At 40.7% G+C, this 16,507-nt stretch overlaps 1 protein-coding gene across 1 annotated transcript in view; it reads right to left on the reverse strand.

The window, feature by feature from the left end:
• SLC2A13 (solute carrier family 2 member 13) overlaps positions 1-16,507 on the reverse strand; it is a 133,506-nt gene that overhangs the window by 13,073 nt on the left and 103,926 nt on the right. The window contains exon 7 of the mRNA XM_068166699.1: positions 13,190-13,315. Coding sequence (XP_068022800.1) covers positions 13,190-13,315 — 126 coding nt within the window. The remainder of the gene's footprint in view (positions 1-13,189; positions 13,316-16,507) is intronic.

A 16,507-nucleotide genomic window follows, 5' to 3' on the forward strand; every position in this document is an offset into this window, starting at 1 on the left:
TTAAAAATATTAGCACACACTTCAAAGACTTGGAAAAATAGTTTAGTTAACAGCGAGGCAGCAAATCGCACCTCAGCGGGCTGCTGATGCATTTGCACATGACTGGAAACAGTCTTCATCATGCTGAGGCCCCCTGCTACATACTATACCTATAGAAGTGTGGGTGATGTCCTACACAAAGAACAGAAACCAGGGCACTGCAATGGCTAGCAGCTATAGCAATTGTCACTGCCCAAAATACTGCAGAAAATCTTAAACTAAAGAGACAAAGCCAGTTCCTTTCTTGACACAACAGCTTTCCATGCCAAGTAAGTTTAGCAGCTACGAGGGCTAGAACAATACCAAGAGGAAAATTATGCTCCTTGAGCTGAATGACTGGCATTTCATACCCTGCATCTGGGAAACTAAAAGCACATATTCAAAGAGAAATTAAAAAAACCCAAAACTAAATAAACAACACACAGAAACTTGGTTCCTTTGCCCATTACAGACCCAAAGAGTTGAGAGATACTTGCTTTGTTGTGTGCTGCAGGGTAAGAACTTGATTTCTAATAAGGTTTCAAACATGATAAGATTTTACATTTATATCAGCATTTCTTACTGATCTGCTTGGAGGCCACACATAGCATACACAGAGACAGAATTGCCTTTTGCCATGCTTGGATGAGCGCACTTTTTGCTGGGTAAAAATTGGCTGGAGGGCCAGGCCCAAAGAGTTCTGGTGAATGGAGTTAAACGCAGCTGGTGGCTGGTCACTAGTGGTGTCCCCCAAGGCTTAGTATTGGGGCCAGTTATGTCAATGATCTGGATGAGGAGACTGAGTGTGCACTGAGTGTGCAAAAGATTTTCAGATGACACCAAGTTGGGTGGGAATGTTTATCTGCTTGACGGTAGAAAGGCTCTACAGAGGTACCTAGAGAGGATGGGGTCAGGCCAATGGCATGAGGTTCAGTAAGACCAAATGCCGAGTCCTGCCCTCAGGTCACAACAACCCTATACAATGCTACAGGCTTGGGGAAAAGTGACTGGAAAGCTGGTGAGTAGAAAAGGACCTGTGGGTGCTGGTTGACACCCAACTGCATAATAAATAATTCAAATATTGTATCAATAACACATAAACTTGTGAGAGGTCATACAACTTTGAAAACTAATCATCTGTTCATTTAACAAACAGCTAACAGTTATATCTACAGAATTTTAATGTGCAGAATTCAAATTAAAACCTGATCAAAATGCAAAACCTTAATTAGTTTTGAGCAAAAGCATCTTAGATGAAAATAAACTGTTCTTCATGTATTTCTACCTATGATCACTTAAGCTACTTTAAGCAGTAGAGAATAGGTCACAGTTTCAAAATATGGTATTCTGTGTTTCTTTATAAAATTGGACACTTTCAGGTACAAAATTTATTATTCAGCCAAGGAATGAAAAAGGAGGAATATGGCTTTGTTTTCTCTGATTTTTTCCCAAAAAACTTCAAAAATGGCCCAATTTTCAAGAAAGAAATCAAGCAAGAGACAAAGAAAAAGGAATGGAAACAGTATAATGTTTTTATTTCGTTAAAAAAAGATCTTTTTGCCTTTTTTTTTTTTGGAAAAGGGCTATTAAAATTATTTATCTATATGGTTAAGGAAAATCAGCATCTTACAAAAATAATTTAAATAAACTCCTCAAATATAGGTATTAGTGCACAAACCAAGCTCTCAGAGGTCCACTCTATACCCAAATCCAAGCCTATACTCAACAAATGGTTTTTCCCTGTTGCTAAAGTGTGTGTCTTTACAAGAGGTTGAGCCTGGTCTGCTAGAATTTCACCTCACAAAAAAAGAGAAGGCTTTGACCAAAAAAGACCACAGACAAAAAAAGTAGGTCTGCTCTTGCAGTTCACTATGAGGGGAACTTAGCAGAAATCCTCACTTGAAGTTCAACCTTCAAATGAAATAGATTCTATTTCAGTGATACCATTTTGTTCTTCTGAATACTTCCAAATGCTCCAGAAAACAATAAAGAAACAGAAACAAAAAAATTATTTGAATAACCTCAAAATTTTAGATCTACAAAGGTATTTTTTAAAAAATATACTTTCACTTTGAAACTTGGTATATGAACTAAGTAAAGGATGTTGAGATTTTATAGTTCAATTTAGAAAAAAAAACCAAAACCAAAGCAAATCCCACCCAACCTCCAAACTCAATAGACAGATAGGACATGCATACCAACTTACCAGATATGGCACTAGATGGTGATCATTAGTAATTCAATTCATCATCCAAGTAACTGCTTTGCTAAGTTCAGCCCCAAAGCCCCACAAGGCTGCCTGCACTGCAAGCAGAGTGCCTTGTGGGCAGCCCAGGTCAGACTCTGCTGCTTCAGGCACACTGATGAGATTTTAAAGCTAGTTCATTTATCACTAATACCACAGAGCAGCCCCTGTGCCAAACTATCACTGTACAGAAACGACTTTTCACATTGCTGTTCAAACCTTAAAAGCATAATAAACCACATATTTCAATAGAAAGTGAAGAAGAAAAAGTAGTATCTATCCTTTTCAAATTTCCACTGAAACTGAAAAGAAAGTGGTGTGTGTGGGTGCGTGTGTGCAAAAATATTTTTTCTGAATTTGTTTTCTGTTGAACCTGAGACAAAAACCCATAAGGACAAGGAGTTTAAAATACAGATTAATAATATATATAATTAGAAGACTTATAAGTGCTTCCCATCAGAAGTACTGAACCACTGCATATTTCTGTAGCAGCAATGTAGACACAGATTTTAACTACTTCCACTACTTCCACTTTCTGCCATCACACTGAAATGTAGTCACGCTGAAATTTTGAGACCTTGTTGTCATTGTTTTAAATGTATGATGGAAAAGTATTTTTCAAAATTAGTTTTCCCCTGATTCCAGTAGGGGGCAATAGCTCTGCCCTAAAAAGCTCAGAGAATCTGTGTGCTTCAGAAGTAAGGAAGCACTGCATCCCTGATCACACAGACTGCAAGGGAGAGGCTCTGAATTAAATCAAACAGCGCTACCCAAAGAATGATTCCTCCACTGTCAGCCTTAAAATTCCCTGCACATCATAAATGTCATAACTGAAAATGGACCCCATTGGCCACAACCCCATGCAGTGCTACAGGCTGGGGTCAGAGTGGCTGGAGAGTGGCCAGGTAGAGAGGGACCTGGGGGTGCTGGTTGATGGTAGGCTGAACATGAGCCTGCAGTGTGCCCAGGCAGCCAAGAGGGCCAATGGCATCCTGGCCTGCATCAGGAAGAGTGTGGCCAGCAAGAGCAGAGAGGTCATTCTGCCCCTGTACACTGCACTGGTTAGGCCACACCTTGAGTCCTGTGGCCAGTTCTGGGCCCCTCAGTTTAGGAAGGATGTTGACTTGCTGGAATGAGTCCAGAGAAGGGCAACAAAGTTGGTGAGGGGTTTGGAACACAAGCCCTATGAGGGGAGGCTGAGGGAGCTGGGGCTGCTTAGCCTGGAGAAGAGACTCAGGGGTGAGCTTATTGTAGTCTACAACTACCTGAAGGGAGGTTGTAGACAGGCAGAGGTTGGTCTCTTCTCCCAGGCAGCCAGCACCAGAACAAGAGGACACAGTCTCAGGCTGCACCAGGGGAGGTTTAGGCTGGAGGTCAGGAGGAAGTTTTACACAGAGAGAGTGATTGCCCATTGGAATGGGCTGCCTGGGGAGGTGGTAGAGTCACCATCGCTGGAGGTGTTCAGGAGGAGACTTGATGGGGTGCTTGGTGCCATGGTTTAGTTGTTTAGGTGGGTTGGATTGGTTGATGGGTTGGACGCGATTATCTTGAAGGTCTCTTCCAACATGGCCTATTCTATTCTATTCTATTTTATTCTATTCTATTTAAATAATACTATAAGAACAGTTATAACAAGATAATTATTTCATGCCTGACTTGTGACAGTGTTGCTCTGCTTTCATTTGTGCACACAGGTGCAATACCCAGGGAAAATCTAAGGCATTTTATAAAACACACAGATGATAAGCAGTTATACTATCTCTAGTTTATGACATGTGTGAATATTAAGTACCAAAGTCTTCATTTGTATATAAAACTCAAAGTTTGGGATCTGGCGGTAGAAGAACTTGGCAGAAAAAAAATAATCTATCTTCCAAGGCCTCTAACAACTGAAAAAAAACCTTTACATCAATAAGTGCTTCTGAACAATAGTTATTTTGCCAAGAAAATACACTAAATGGGAAGGTGCATCATCTGAATCTCAGGTCTGAAGAACTAAATAGTCATGCAGAACCGCAACCTTGCCTCTATCATCCATGCAAAGCTACTGTGATAGCTGTTGAAAGCTACAGGAGAAAAAATGTCTCTATATCTTACAAGCAAGAAGAAAGGCCCAAAGTGCTTCTGTTCAGAAGTACAAGCTGCCGTCTAACACACTGCTCAGTTACTAGCCTGTACTAACCGATCAGCTGAGTTAAAATAAGGCCACAGCTTTAAATCGAAAGAGTCGGTAATTCCAGCTCATCTTGTGCCTCTCAGGGATTGATGTTACTCAAAGAAATGAACCACACATGCAGACGGCTCATACAATAATTTAGATGAATCAAATTCATCAAACATATTGAATTATTCAACAACCCTAATGCAGAAATATGTTCTTTTCCTTCAAAAAGAAAAAAAACATATAAAAACTTCATCCTTTTAAGAAGATGCCACAATTTCACCATGATTACTGAAGAGTTACTTAGTATGGAATAAAGGTGTGTAAGAGCTGAATCAGGGATGCTGTTAAAACTACAAGCTGCTGTACAGATGTTGCTGTCCCTTGCTGGCTGGTTTTGACCCTGATGAATATTCTTTATCAATTAAAATCCCCAACCCCACACATTTTTCAGAAATACTTTCCACCCACAAATCAGAGAAAGTTTCAATGTGGTGAACCCACTTCAGAGGGTAAAAACTTAAAGCAATTTGTTGTGACAATTTTTACTGAGGATTTTTACTTAAATCTGAACTTCAGATTCAGTAACTTCAGATTCAATGAAAAACAACTATTGGAAATGTTCCTCTCTCAGAAAAAATAAATAAATGCCACATCCTCCCAAATATGAGTCAGTTCCTTTTGCTTTGGTGCCAAGGCAGAAGGTGAAATCCCCTACTCTCTCCCAGCAGTAGCTCCTTGCAGCACACTTATCCTCTCCAGTGAAGCGTCCTCCTCTGTTCCTTGCTCCAACTCCCTTGGCTGAGGAGAGCACCTGGGCCGTGGTCGGCCCCTGTTGCAACACTGCCCTGACAGAACCCTCTGGTGAGGCATGGATGGCTTTCAATCTGTCCTTAAAAAGATGAGCAGCTGAAGAAGCTAACTAGCAGCAGGCGCCTATGGACAATGAGTTACTCTTTTTTTCCCAATGTACATTTCATAAGAGAGAGAAGAAAAAGCTTCAGAAATTATCCACGTATTTTAAGTGCGCTGACAAGAGACGGCGAGCTCTCTCATAGACACTGGCATTTTTTGCCCTTCGCTTTCCTATCCATCTCATTTGTCAACTAGAAAGAAGCATGCTTTTTAAATGGGAAATGAGTATTTTCTTTCTAGTCCCATCTCAGCTGGCCAGAGAATGACTAAAATGAGCAGAAAGCCTGCTCCTTCAACAGGGTGTAAATTCAAATTTTTAACACCACAGCATCTTCTTCCTTGACCACTTTTAAGTGGTGAAGAGCACTGACTCAAACATTTTTTCACTTAAATAATGTTTTAGCTCAAGGGCCACTTCTGCTTTTCTATTCCAGTTATCAATGCTACAACATCTAAAGTAGTTGTTACAAGTAACCCAAATAGCATCTATCTCTATTATTCTCTGCCAAAATGCCTTTTAAATAGTAACTTAGAGTGAGACCTAGAATCAGTGTTTAGCAATAAATGAACACATAAAGAACAAATGCACAATGTTTCAAACTAAGTAGACCTGCTTTAAAATCCTCTGTGTGCTTACAAATTCTGTCTTCAGCATATAAACTAAATGCTTTCAGAATCAGAACACATTCCCTTCATAACAGGACTGACTAGGAGTCTATTTTGTCTTTCCTTCTGAGCATCCAGAATTTTCCACTGGTTGAATGGATATAATGAATTAGAGCTATTAATAGTAATTCCTAAGTAATTACACTAAATGAATGTAAATAGTTTTGGTTTAGATTGTAATCTTGCTCTGCTCAGTATTTTAGACCTAAATTGCAGATACAATATACAAAGGGCCTTAATTACTCAGGCATTATATTCAGTCAAAAATAAAATCTTGCAGGTTTTTTTTTCCCCTTGAACATTAAAAAACCCTTCAGAAACCCCCACAAAAAACCTGAAACCAAAGAGACTGTACCTTCTGTTAAAGTTGCAACAAAATTCCACTCTCAGTTAAGACTATTTAAGTACATATAAATTTTACCATACTTGTAAATGCTTAAACTTATCCAGTTATCCAGCCCATAATGGAATAAATTGCTTTCAAATAAATTCAAATTTTTGATGTCTCAAATATACGAGCAGGAAGAGTGGCTGAAAGGACCTGAACATTAAAATCATACATTGCTAAATATTCCTGCATCACCAATGACACAGGTTCCATCTACAACTGAGGACATTCTACATCACTTTATCCTTTTATCCTTCCTATTTGCTCTTACCAGTTAGCAGAGATGGCACTAAAATAGGCTTATGAGAATCTAAAGTTCCTCTTCCTACCTCCCTTTCTCTCCAGAATCACACTGCTATCCATTAGACTGTGGTTACAGTTTAATATCCTCCTCTCAGGAGAGATCTTGTGTCTTAGAGTTTATGCTGAAGACTGTAATCAGTTTCAGACCTCACTGAAGTGTATGTCCTAGTTCTACCTAGGACAGAGTTATTTTTTCTTCCTAGTAGCTGGTATGGCATAGTAGGTTGAATTTAGTATGATAATAATGTTGGTAACAGAATCACAGAATGGTAGGGGTTGGATGTGACCTCTGGAGATCATTTAGTCCAACCTCACTGGTAATACAGGTGCACATTGATGTTTTAGTTGATGCTAAGTAGCGCTTGTCCTAAATTAAAGGTTTTTCAGTTTCCCATGCTCTGCTGGCAAGCAAGGTGCGCAAGAAGCTGGGAGGAGACATGGCCAGGACAGCTGACCTAACTAGCCAAAGGGTTATTCTATACTATAGGGTTTTACACTCAGTATATAAAATGGGAAGATTTGCCTGAAAGGAACTGTATTCTGGCTCCTACTGAAGTGATTAATATTTTGATTTAGTAAACATATATCTTACTGTCCAGAAAGAAATTTATCTAAGACTACTATTCTTCTGAGAGCTGCCGATACACACATAGATGTAAATATTCTGTAGATCATGAATGCCAAATCATTTACTTCTTCTAATACCTTTCTACTTTGCAAGTGTGAGAACCAAAATCCTAAGTATAATCTTCATCTATGGATCTGAAGACTTAGTAAGAGAAATGCTGGATTCATATCTAATTATGCTGAATTAAGCAGCACTTTTCAATGTAGGCCCTGTAGAAGGATTCCAAATCATCATTTCAGCAATAAAATTTTCTACCAGTATTTCCTGCATGAGAAAACAAGCAATGTCTACCCATGGACTGAGGAATGCCTCATTCCTGGAAGTAGTCCTTCCGCAGTAAGGGGAGAGGTCTGTAGACCTTTTCCCTGTGACATACTGAAAAGAGATTCTCAGTCTTTACCTGTCTGAATATGCAGATGTTTGGGGTTTTTTTTTTTGTCATTACTAAAGCAGTCACAGAAACTTTTACAAGTGTACTTGTCGCATTGCAGAAACATCTTTATAAGACAGTGACTAGCAAAACAAGTATAATGAACTTATTTATGTCTGTCTTTATTTACAAGTGGCAAAAGGAACCTGACATTTGTAGAAAAATCTAATGTTGCTACAACAAAATAGTAAACTAATCATTTTAACAACCTCATCTGCAATGCATTAGACAACAGGCAGCACCGTATGCGTGTAAAGCTCCTTAGAATACTCCTGAGGCTGTCACAGGCACTGGCATGTCCCTCACTGGGCACAAACTAGGCTTTTGTCTGAATCCAGCTAATGAACTCCCATGGGTTTTTTAATCTGGAATTTAGAATAGAATAGAATAGAATAGAATAGAATAGAATAGAATAGAATAGAATAGAATAGAATAGAATAGAATAGAATAGAATAGAATAGAATAGAATAGAATAGACCAGACCAGGTTGGAAGAGACCTTCAAGATCATCGCGTCCAACCTATCATCCAACACCACCCAACCAACTAACCCATGCAACCAAGCACCCTGTCAAGTCTCCTCCTGAACACCTCCAGCGATGGTGACTCCACCACCTCCCCAGGCAGCCCATTCCAATAGGCAATCACTCTCTCTGTGTAAAACTTCCTCCTGACCTCCAGCCTAAACCTCCCCTGGTGCAGCCTGAGACTGTGTCCTCTTGTTCTGGTACTGGCTGCCTGGGACAAGAGACCAACCTCTGCCTGTCTACAACTTCCCTTCAGGTAGTTGTAGACTACAATGAGCTCACCCCTGAGTCTCCTCTTCTCCAGGCTAAGCAGCCCCAGCTCCCTCAGCCTCTCCTCATAGGGCCTGTGTTCCAAGCCCCTCACCAACTTTGTTGCCCTTCTCTGGACTCGTTCCAGCAAGTCAACATCCTTCCTAAACTGAGGGGCCCAGAACTGGCCACAGGACTCAAGGTGTGGCCTAACCAGTGCAGTGTACAGGGGCAGAATGACCTCTCTGCTCTTGCTGGCCACACTCTTCCTGATGCAGGCCAGGATGCCATTGGCCCTCTTGGCTGCCTGGGCACACTGCAGGCTCATGTTCAGCCTACCATCAACCAGCACCCCCAGGTCCCTCTCTACCTGGCTGCTCTCCAGCCACTCTGACCCCAGCCTGTAGCACTGCATGGGGTTGTTGTGGCCAACGTGCAGAACCTGGCACTTGGATGTGTTAAGTCTCATGCTGTTGGACTCTGCCCATCTGTCCAGCCTGTCGAGGTCTCTCTGCAGAGCCTCTCTACCCTCCAGCAGATCAACTCTTGCCCCCAGCTTGGTGTCGTCAGCAAATTTACTGATGATGGACTCAATGCCCTTACCCAGATCATCAATAAAGATGTTAAAGAGCACAGGGCCCAGCACTGATCCTTGGGGCACACCACCAGTGACTGGCTGCCAGTTGGATGTGGCACCATTCACCACCACTCTCTGGGCTTGGCCCTCCAGCCAGTTCCTAACCCATCGCAGTGTGCTCCCGTCGAAGCCATGGGCTGACAGCTTGGCCAGGAGTTTGCTGTGGGGGACGGTGTCAAAGGCCTTGCTGAAGTCTAGGTAGACTACATCAACAGGCCTCCCCACATCCACCAGGTGGGTCACCTGATCATAGGAGATCAGGTTGGTCAGGCAGGACCTGCCCTTCCTAAATCCATGCTGGCTGGGCCTGATCCCTTGGCCATCCTATAAGTGCTGTGTGATTGCACTCAAGATGACCTGTTCCATGATCTTGCCTGGCACTGAGGTCAGGCTGACAGGTCTATAATTCCCTGGCTCATCCAACTGGCCCTTCTTGTGGATGGGGACCATGTTGGCCAGCTTCCAGTCCTCTGGGACCTCTCCAGTGAGCCAGGACTGATGAAAAATGATGGAGAACAGCTTGGCCAGCTCATCTGCCAGCTCTCTCAGCACCTTAGGATGGATCCCATCTGGTCCCATGGACTTGTGGGGATCCAAGTGGCTGAGCAGATCACCAACTATCCCATTCTGGAACAGAGGAAAACTATGCTGCTCCCTGGCTCCTTCTGCCAGCTCTGCTGGCCAGCTGTCAGGAAGACATTCTGTCCTGCTAGTAAAAATTGAGGCAAAGAAGGTGTTAAGTATCTCTGCCTTTTCCTCATCCCTTGATACAACGTTCCCCTCTGTGTTCACCAAGGAGCGGAGGCTGTCCTTACCCTTCCTCTTGCTATTAATGTACTTATAGAAGGACTTTGTGTTGTCCTTCACAGCAGAGGCCAGTTTAAGCTCCACATGTGTTTTTGCCTCCTTAATTTTCTTCCTACAAGACCTAGCAACATCCTTAAACTTTTCATGGGTTGCCTCACCTTTCTTCCAAAGATGATACACCCTCTTTTTTTTCCCTTAGTTCTTTTAGAAGTTCATTACCCATCCAGGCTGGCCGTCTGCCCCAGCAACTCATCTTCCAGCACATTGGCACAGCCTGTTCCTGTGCCTTCAACAGTTCTTCCTTGAAGCAGGCCCAGCTCTCCTGGACCCCTTTGTTTTTAAGGGCTTTAGTTAGTGTCCAGGGTCAAATGTCAAGGTCCTAGGGCACATTTCTGCAGTGGAAACTGTTCAGAATCTGGGAACCAAGGTCTGCCTGCCTGCCTGAACTGAACTGCTTCCTCACATTGCCCAGGTAACTTAAACTCCCTATTCCCCAGAACACATTTCTGAGATACAGTTAAACTCCTCAGCAAACTGACAGGTGCAGCAAACTGCCACCACTACCAAGCAACTGTAAACATACCCTTAATTTTACACAGAAGGAAGAAACGCAGGAGAGCTTTGGCAAGCGCAAAAAAATCTTCCCAAATGCAGACCTCTTCTTGCACTTACCTTTGCACTGAATATCCTTAGAGAAGAGGAAAATACCTTTATACTGACAAAAGTGGGATTCTCTATGAAGCATTAAACTCATGTAGCAGGGAGATGTTCCTATAACTAAATTACTAGAAATGGCTGAAGAGACCAAACCCCTCAGCTCCTCTCCCTTTACAGATTTCTGTTCACAATCCTCCTCCTTCAGGGACCACAGAGACTTGCCAGCTAATCTGTTGACAGCATAGCTTCTAGGCTTGTTTCTGATCTGCAGACAACCATGTTATTTCTTCGTAATTGTTTACTGTATAAAATTGGCATATTTCTCTCCAGAAGGAGAGCACCCAGAGTCACTCATGAGAGCCATGTAGTTCTGCTGTGGGCCTGCTGTGCTCTTGACAACATCCTCATGTCAAGGTTAATGTCACATCAAGGTTCTGTTAGTAGCTCCTTTCCTTGCAAGGTTATTCTTTCAACTGTAAGAATATTAATGTAATTTGAAGTTACTTCCAAGGCATTCCTGGCTGGCCTTTAGGGTCATTGCAATTACATGGACAGAAGTTTCAAAGTTTCTGAGATTACTGTGGGAGTAATTACAATCGTGGGGAAAAACTAGATTTCAGCGAGTATTCTGAAAGCACAGAACTGAAAGTAGTCACCTCCCATGACCTACTCCATGCCACCTGAGCTTCATACTGGCACCTTACTATTGCATCCCCATCTGTAAAAGTGAGATAATCCTTTTTATCATCTTTGTGAGGATTTTATAATTTGATGTTCATGAAGAGAAGAGAACTGCAAACCTTTCTATGCTACTGCTAAATGCAAAACTTACCTAAATCTTGGAGATCAGAATCCTAATACAAAATCTCAGACCACATTGAGAGACAAGACAATTTCTTTTTTTATTACAAAGTGAATAATTTAAGGATATTCTTGCATGCTCTTGAAACCATACTTTATATGTCCCCAGGCAGAGCTGGAGGCAGCAAGGCTTGCATGTCAATGATTGTTTTGTTAGCTGGTTCGGTAATAACAAGGGCAGCAAAGCACCTGATAGTGCTGGTGCCCTGGGCAAGACTCTCCTCTCTGTGTCAGGCTTATGTAACTGATTAAATAATAACAAAATAATTATCTATTCTTTGTCTTATATGTAAAATCTTACAAACACAATGTTGCACATTACCCATGCTGCTTTGAGGCCTGATTTGGACCTGATCAGATTTATTCTTACATGATCTCCCTTCCCCTGAGTCACTGCTGGCCACTCAGTTCCTCGTATTCAAAAGAACAAAAATGCTATATTCTTGAAAAACGTTTGGATGCTCTAATTGTCTCCCTAGGTTTCTATGACAACCATAGCAGCATAACAGCCTTCCTGGGTAGCCCCAGGAGACTGAAATCTTCCCTCTTGTCCTCAGAACTTCTCAATATAGAACATATCGTAAACAAATAAATACGATTAACAATAAACATGGAGATGGTGTCTAGCACGGGGGAAACTTCTGGCAAATAAAAATATATTACAGTATTTTATGATAACAGTAAAAACACTGCCTGCTACACTGGAGTTACTGAAGTACCTTGGGACCAACTGCGAAGCACAGGGTAAAGACATAAATATATAAACAGAAGGGTTTCTATGTCAGCTTGCATGGCTGCAGAGAGCTTTAAAAAAATATGACAAGGACTTCTCTAGGCCCCTAAGCACCTCTCACCTCGCTGGTAGGTTACAGATCAGGAATAGGTAAACTCCTAAGCAGATGTCAGGACAGTTGGGGTTAAGACGGTTGCAGAACTATCTGGGTCCACACATCATATGATGTGACTGTAGGCACCTCTCCATGGCTGCAGCTACCAGCTTTCTAGCAGGAAAGTCATAAACAAAATGTGATCACAGCAGCAGTGAAATGCTCTGCACGGCACTGTCAGTCCCAGCCCAGCAGAACCTGTTTCTCTGAACCTCCTATATCAGGCAGAATAGTCAGAGGTGCTGCTTTTGCTGAAACTCAGACAAACTGAGGACCAACAAATCTCAAACAAATAGGTCAAGTCTTTCTTATCTCCTGGGCAAAATTAGTTGCAAAATAAATTTGCCATGAGGCCACAGTAACTCTGGAGGTTTTAAGCTATTTAAACTCACTTAGCCAAAACTTGAACTTCTCACCTGAGCAACTCAGTTTCTTCAGCAGGCCAGTATTAGAAGTGTGGTTTAATTAAACATTTTAAAAGAAAACTAATTCAGAGGGTTTTAAGTGTATAACTAAGGAGTATGCCACCTCAAATGAATGAAGACATCAGAGAAAAGCAATTTTCTTAATTGCTAGTGTACTTTTGCCAGGCTTTCTAAGGGCCAAACTACAATGCACACACCAGGGTGATGGTTTCTATTTAGTATGGCTGCTAGAATGCAATTTTCCATTTTTGACAGTTCAAGCTATTTTTTTACCTTCCAGAACATCCTAAGAGGAATATTTTATGTAAAATTAAAAGTGTTCTCCAGCAGCATAAAATACACCACCAGCAGAGCACAGGACCAGAAAATCTTTAAAAGTGACTTACCTGCCCCAAGCTGCTTTCATTGTAGAATCTTTATCAACAAGAACGCATGAGGACTCGACAACACTAGATTTATTCAATTTGTAGCAGAGCCCACAGTCTGGATCTAACATACATCCATTACAATAACTGAAAGAAATAAACACATAAGCAACACTTTATTAATTTGTATTTGTACAGCTCAAAAACATCTCCTTATCAGTCTTGGGATGCACATAGTCAAGTTTGAGACAAGATCATAGAAACAGCCCCAAATCTGCTTTTATGTTCTTCTGTTCCACATTTGGTGGCCTGGCTGCAGTGACACCGATAAGGCTGTAGGTGAATTCACTCATGGAATGAATTTTAATTAAAAGAAACCACCAAAAAACAGATTAGAGTTGAGAAAGAATCATACATCATACCTAATAATCAGACTAAGATTTGTGCACATGCAGATGTGGGAGCCAGTTTGAGATCACAATACCATGTGCATACATGTAGCAACTCAGCATCTGAGCTCCCATTATCGTTGACGGATCTAGTCAGTATGTCCATGGAGCCAATTCACTTACAGGTACCTAGTGCCCAAAAACACCCCACCTGCCCTTCAACTGTCACTGCAGAGCATGCAGTGCTTTTGCAGACTACTCCTGTGCATCACACTTGCCAGGTCTGTACAGATACCTCTGGTTTCCTTGGGAGTTCTCAAAGAGCAAAAGATACTCACATTTAGCCAGAGTTTCCTCAGTTTAGTGTAAGTGACTGCATAGCAAAACTGCTCTTCAGACTCCACTGGTTGTGCTGGCCATATTCTCACTATTAGAAGCTTACACAGAGGCTTCAGTCTAAAACCTGGACCTGAGAACAAACTGGAGTGGGGTTTTGGGCATGTGAGCTATAAAGGCATTCCAAAATACTTGCAGTGCAGTGCAGGTAATCCGAAAGCTTCAGGTACAGATCTTATCCAGATCTTGCAAATGCTAAAGACTATTGGTACCATGGCTAAACTACTCAGGTGTTTGTGTTCCCCAGAAGCCACTGCAGATTCAGAGATACATTCTCATCTGTAAAGCCCCTGATACATTCTAAGTGATAACTTTAGGAGTTAAAAATAGAGGAATGTGAAAGTCTAAAAAATTAATTAAGTCTAGAAATTTGAAATTAAACTATTAAATGTAACATCTTGAAGTGTATAATTGAGGTGACCAAACCAGCTTCCATATGTATCCCTGTAACAACAAAACCAAGCATCTAATCCTTTCATAACAATGACTTAGTGAATGAAGAAGTAATCTGCTTAAACTACTGCACTACTATGAGAAAAAGAGTAACTGTGTAACAAAGTAACCAGAAATGAAACCAGTAAAACATTATATGGACTGAAGAAGTCTGTAAGTACATGTTTAAAATCTAGAAATCCAAACTCTTCTTAGTGTCATGTTTCTAAAAGAGTTATAATAATGTAAATTCATATGGTAGTTGGCAAGAAAGAGGGTAGGAAAATGTTGAAAACAATCTATTCATTTGCATTTTCCTGTTTCTCCCGAGTTTCAGAAATCTGTTCTTTGTTATTGTGTGCTTTCTAAATTAGCAATTTTTGGGAGTATAATTTCCATGTTTCCTACTTTTTAGAAAATAAATCTATTGTAAGTACACCATCCTTTTGCTTAATGATAGGTCAAATTCAGGTTTGAAGAGTTTTCGGGGTTTTTTAATATATTAGGAAAGCTGCACTAAATCAGCTCTTAACAGAAAGATGAAACAAAACTTTCAGACAGAAGTCAATCACCTAACAGTAGTAACATTTCTTCTCTCATAAAGATAAATGACACAGGAGTGGGCAGCAATCAAAACAGTTGACAGGAAGAGAAAACTGAAGCTGAATAAACACATTCTTACAAATCACAAGTGTGTTTCAGTATGTAGCAATAATATGAAAAATAGCTAAAAAATTATAGCATCTTCTTGTGAAAAGAATCCTCTGATATCAAGCAGGATGCTGATAATGATTTTCCAACTGTAAAACATCTTCCACTCAAATTATGTTGTATATCAAAGTACTTTTTAACAACACAAATTTCTATAACAATCCAGGGTGCTAGCACATCCAGCATGGCATCCTGGCATAGAAAGCAGCCATTTCTGAATACTACATGCTATCGAGCGCAGCAAATTATCATCTAAAATCCATCCAATGTGAACCTCATGTGAAAAATTGAACACATTAAAGTGGTCTTTATGCAACTATTTTCTTCAGAAAATTTCAGGATTCAAAGTTTCTCTAGATTTATTTTTTTTTTTAGGTTTTATGTCAAGCAGAATCATAGTCAAATACCCAATATCAGCCAGCACATCATCCAGACACAGGAATGCAGAAGAACGACAATTAGACACAGCAGGGAGCGTCATCTTTATAGTGTTGCCAGCAGAGGACAGGACAGGGACCAGATGTCTCCTCATTTCTCTCAATGTCCTCATAAATATCTATGTGTGAGGTGAATGACAGAACTGAACTTTGCCTTGTCTGTTCTGTCCTGTGGGGCTTTCTTTATTGATAACTCTACAAAACCTTAGCTAGCATTGAATATCGGTAACCAGTGAATTGGGAAGCAGAAGGTATTTATTGCTCCCCATCCAGGAGTCCAGAAAAAAACCCTAAGAAATCCGATTCTTGATTTCAGTGTTTGCCTACATGACTGTTAATTCCACTGCTCCTTGGGCTTTATTTGGTATGCACAATAATGTCAAGTTGACATTCAACATAGTAAAGGCTGCCAGATCATGCCAGATATCAGAGGTTATAGTTACTCATAACAGTTTAAGTAATTTAAAACAATTGTTTTCCACAGCTTTTCTAAAGATTGTCTTTCAGGCTGATTATTTAAATAACAAACACTTTTAAACCCTTACAATTATTGCTCAAACCCTATTATTGGATCAGGATGTTCTGTCATTAGTTATATAGTGAGTTCATACAATCAGGCTTTGACTTTTGGTTTTACACACAAGACCAATTTAGGTCAGACAAAACCCCAGAAATTCAATACACAAGACTTAAAGCCCTTAAAAATCTAACTCCCGGTAGACCTAGTGTAGATGGTTGGATGCTCAGACTATCTAGCATTCTTCTGTGCCCTGTTTTATGACTGATACAAATTTTTCACATCAACTTTTATGAGGCAGATAGTCATTGCTTTTTCCAGGATGAAGACTGATGTTTTTATTCCCTTCAAAATTCCAACATATACATGCTACAACAGTTTCATAACACAGTAAAGAAATCTGTATCAGTTAACAAAGACTAATGATCACTGACTGTGCAGTACAAAACCAGAAGAG

This window comes from Melanerpes formicivorus, unplaced genomic scaffold, assembly GCF_026170545.1.
Source record: "Melanerpes formicivorus ecotype bairdi unplaced genomic scaffold, bMelFor1.0.p_v2 SCAF_3, whole genome shotgun sequence".
NCBI lineage: Eukaryota > Metazoa > Chordata > Aves > Piciformes > Picidae > Melanerpes > Melanerpes formicivorus.